Raw genomic sequence first — 4,545 nt, forward strand, 5'->3', positions numbered from 1 at the left:
GGCCGCCCACCGCGCCCTCGGTGCAGGGCCTGAGTGCATCCTCTGCAGACAGAGCAAGCGGAGGCCCAGCACTCACGCTGCCAGGACATCAGACACACACGGGCCCCGGGGGAGCCCCGGCCTGAGCCCTCGCCCAGGACAGCAGGGGCACCTGGCAGGGCTGGGGGGATCCTGAGGCCTCGGAAAGCTCACTGCGCGGGAACCTCTCTTCTGATGTGGGTCCAGGCTGGAGAAACCCAGCTCATTTGAAGGACAGCAGTGCCCTTCGGGCCTGGCTCCCAAGGGATGCCTGACGCCCAGCCCACCTCCCTCCCTCCCCTGCCCCACAGCACCCTGCCTGCCTCATCCACTTGGCAGTCTGTCCCGATATCCTCTCCCCCCACAAATCTGTGAGGTATTGGGGGACAAAGGCTGCATCTCACTGCCCCCTGTGTCACCAGGGTTTCTAGTCCACATACACATCCAAAGAGGAGGGACAGCAAGCTGGAGAGAGCAACCAGGGGAAGAGAAAGAAAAAGAGGAGAAGGCAAGAACAAGAGGCAGACCTCCTCGTTCCCCACCCGGGCCCGAGGGTCCGGTCCTGCTCCGCCCAGGCACACAGTGCGGGGCAGGGACGGGCCTTGGGCTCCTGCCAGGGCTGAGGAGCGGTCTCAGCGTGAGCTGGAAGCCGGTGCGGGAGCCAGACCGCCTGCCCAGGACCCGGGCCCCCCACGTCCAGAGTGACCTGAGGCACATCCCGAACCGCACCTGTCAGTGGAGGTAACCACCGTACCCACCTCATTTGGCTAACGAAGGGTTTAGGACACAACAAGCATGAGCTTTTATTATTTTAGGTAAGAACCAAGGCTTTGAACATATCCATGGCTCAAAACACTTGATGAAATCCCAGAATGCCAGCGCTCCAAGGGGCCTTAGCCATGGTCACCTACACAACCTGCTCATCTCCCAGGTGAGGGGAGTGTGTGCTGAGGTCACCAGGTGAGGCAGAGATGGGCCCACAGGCAGGCCTCCTCTCCCAGCTCACCTGCTCACTCACGGGGTAGTCATCCCGCACCTCCCAGGAGTGTGCCAGGTGCCAGCGCAGGGATGGCCTGGGCCCTGTGGTCTGCAGGGACAGGGATATGACGAGGAAAAGATGGGAGGGCAGCCCGCCCGTGGCTCAGTTGACTGGAACGTTGTCCCATACACCAAAGGGTTGAGGGTTTGATCCCTGGTCGGGGCGCATGAGGGAGGCAACTGATCGATGTTTCTCTCTCACATCGATGTTTCTCTTTCTCTCTCTCACATCGATGTTTCTCTCTCTCTCTCTCTCTCCCTCCCTCCCTCCTTTCCTCTAGGAGGGGCAGTGAGGAGGCGAGTGGCGCTGTGCCACGGAGTGGATCTGGTTAAGATGCTCAGCAGAGGCTTCCTAAGAAAGTGACACCTGAGCTGAGGACCAGGCACGGGAGGGGCCAGGAGGCGAGGAGATGACGAGAAGCCTTCCTGGCAGAGGTCGCCACTTGGACGAGGACAAAAGTCTGAGGAAGCCTCACGCGACTGATGGTCCCCCGCACCCCCAGAGAACTCCGGTACCTTCCAGCATCAGAGCCCTATTTACTTGAGGAGACCCCACGCTCTGAGGGCAGCGCTGACCCCTCAGGTCTGCCTGCAGGGCCCTGGGGGCTAGCAGTCCACACACCAGCAACAACATCCCTCTGCGAGGCATTGGGGAGGCACGGGGTCAGCCAGCGCTGCAGCAGACACAGGCAGGAGGACCAGGAGGCGTGAGCGGGACCATTCACGCACCTTCTGCATCCACCGTCTCCTTCATGACGATCTCCACCCGCTCCACCTGGTGCCGGTTCCACAGGCCGTCCAGGGCCTTGCGGTTCTGGTCTCGGAAAGGCAGGATCTGAGCCACGGCCTGGCGGGGAAGCAGACGGGTGTGCTGCGGGTCCTGGGGCGGAGGAGGAGCCCGACTCCCAGGAGGGGCCCCACCCCCTTCTCCGAGGAGAGACGCTCAGAGCGATGGCCCCTGGGCGTCAGGCTTCCCGGCCAGGAAGGACTCCAGATCTTTAGGTGCCCTCTGCGGGGCCACCAGCTCTTTATTTTGCCAGGAAAGGAAACAGGTAAGATTATCTTTTGCCTGTTAGCATCAACATTAAATAACAGAAAGCTACTGTAACACCAAAAATGGAATAAGGAAAGCTTCAAGTTGACATTCAGTGCTATTTTTTTCATTTTCTCATAAACAAGTGAAATCTCCCCGGGACAGGCCTGGTCTGAGGACCACTCTGGGAATACTGAAACTCAAATGGGGCCTGAGGGTTGGCGTTTCCGGGGGGAAGTGTCCTAACGGGGGGGCTCCGAGGGCAAGGGCGCAGTCAGCTGCGGTGCGTCCCCGGGCCAGCCCCACACTCTGCCACAGGGCCCGAAGGAGAAGCATGGCCTTGGGGCCCTATTCAGTTGTAAGATCTTGCTGCCAGCCTTCTGGCTCAAAACAGAACCCAGCAAGAAAAAATACTGAAAACCAGGCCAATGGGTGTGGAATAAGGTGATCAATTCTAATTCCCACAGCATACCCAGCCAGAAGCCGGGCTCACCCCAGTGTCTCGGGGCCACCTCCGGAGGGGACACAGGGCACCGCTGAGCGATCAGAGTCCGGCCCCTGCCGGGAAACAGGACAGGACACGTGGACAAGGGCCACGCAGACCTGCTCACCATCTGCCCTTCACCCCCTCACCCCCTACCCCCCTGCAAAACGACCACGGAGCGCAGGTTTCACACGCCTTCAGGCCCAATCCCACAGTCGGTGGTGTGGCCCCGTCAACGGGTCGACCTGTGCCCAGCTCACTCTGGCCCAGCAGGCTCACCTGCTTGCCCAGGTAGTGGTCCACCCGGTACATCTCCTCCTCGTGGAAAAAGCTCCCGAGGTCCGTGGCCAGCTGCTGCGCTGACAGGTGGTTGTGGCCGAAGGGCTTCTCCAGGACGACGCGCAGCCAGGCGCCGGGGCCCGGGCGGCAGCTGCTGTTGATGCTGCGGGCGATGTCCGTGTAGGCGAAGGGCGGCACGGAGAAGTAGAAAATGCGGCCCGCCTCCCAGAGGCCCTCGCGCTGCACCAGCGCCTCGATGTCCTTGCTCAGAGCCGCGTAGTCCTCCGTGGTCTTCAGCTGGCGGTACTGGCTCAGCCGCTGGAACTGGTCCTTGAGTTCAGCACAGCGAGCGGGTGCCACATCCTTGGGACAGGAAAGGGACTCCAGGACCTTGGCCACGACCTCCTGGCCCTGCTCGGTGGCCGTCAGAGCAGTCCCATGGAAGCTGAAATTGTGGCCCTTCCCCGCCTCCTCCAGGTACAGCTGGAACAGCCCCTGCCACAGGTACTTCTTGGCCAGGTCCCCAGTGGCTCCCAGCAGGACTATGGAGACGTGTCCCCGCAGCTCCTGGGCCCGCAGGCAGCCCAGGAGGGCCACGAACACGGCCACCGCCAGCATCCTCCACAAGCCCGGACGCCTGGGAGAGACACACAAGGAACAAGGAAGGATCAGACATGCTCAGGTGGCATAATGGGGGGCGAACACGATTCCAGGCTATCGAACATTTCCTGCCTGGCAAGAAACAGCCACGTGTTTCTCAGGAAACTGCTAGTCCCCGCGCTTCCCCCCTCCTCAAAGCTATGTTAGTGCCAGGAAGCCGGCGGGTAGGCAGCGTGCTCTGTAAACAGGACTCTGCCCGGGAAGGTGGCAGGCCACTGGCGGAGGCAGAACGTTTTGCTGCAGGAGCATGGGAAGGTGGCACAAGCCGTGAGGGAGGCCCCAGGGCTGCCATGGGATCAGAGCTGTCCACCTCATGACCACGGCCCGTCTCTGCCCGGCGCACAGGCTGCCTGGACCATCAGGGCAGCTCAGGGCTGGTGGCGGGTCCTTAGCTGGTGGCTGGAGCTGTGAGATGCTCAGGCCTCTCCCATCTCCCCTGGCTTCTCCCACGTGCACTGGCTCCAAGCACACTGTGAATACAGGCCATTGCCACCCACGGTGGTAAAAAGCACAGACCGGAACCAGAGGACGGAGTTTGAATCCCAGCTCAAGCCTCACCTTGGACAATCATACAGCCTCTCTGTTCCTCGGTCTCCTCACTTGAAATGGGAGTATTAGAGGTACCTACATCCATGGTTGTTACAAGATGACAGTGAGTTAATATTTAGATTGTGCTTGGGACAGTGCTGTGTAATTATCGTGGTATACTAATTAATAAGAGCAGCAAACCTGAATGCTAACACGTTCCAAGCATGAACCTGATGCGTGTGAGCATTAGATCTCACGGAATGCTGTCAGGAACCTGAGAAGACCCAGTGGTGAGTCCCACCTCGTCGCCCTCCTGCAGGTAGAGGAGCCGAGGCCCGGGCAGCTGAAGGTACCCAGGTGAGAGGTGGGGGAGCTGGACAGGCACCAGCCCCCTGGCTCCTGAGCTGACCACACAGCAACGGCACGCGGCCTCCCCCAGGCGGGCCTCCCACCGGGCTGGTTTCAGCCTAGTCTGGAGCAGCTGACATTTATGAAAGGAGAGAGG

The 4,545-nt window shown here is 60.8% G+C and overlaps 1 protein-coding gene across 1 annotated transcript in view; it reads right to left on the minus strand.

Annotated features, from left to right (window-relative positions):
- Nucleotides 1-4,545, minus strand: part of H6PD (hexose-6-phosphate dehydrogenase (glucose 1-dehydrogenase)) — a 23,017-nt gene that overhangs the window by 13,035 nt on the left and 5,437 nt on the right. The window contains exons 2-3 of the mRNA XM_006766809.2: nt 2,853-3,489; nt 1,786-1,903 (exon numbers count right to left, since the gene is read on the minus strand). Of these exons, the coding sequence (XP_006766872.1) occupies nt 1,786-1,903; nt 2,853-3,489 (755 nt within the window). The remainder of the gene's footprint in view (nt 1-1,785; nt 1,904-2,852; nt 3,490-4,545) is intronic.

This window comes from Myotis davidii, unplaced genomic scaffold, assembly GCF_000327345.1.
Source record: "Myotis davidii unplaced genomic scaffold, ASM32734v1 scaffold299, whole genome shotgun sequence".
NCBI classification, from domain to species: Eukaryota; Metazoa; Chordata; class Mammalia; order Chiroptera; family Vespertilionidae; genus Myotis; species Myotis davidii.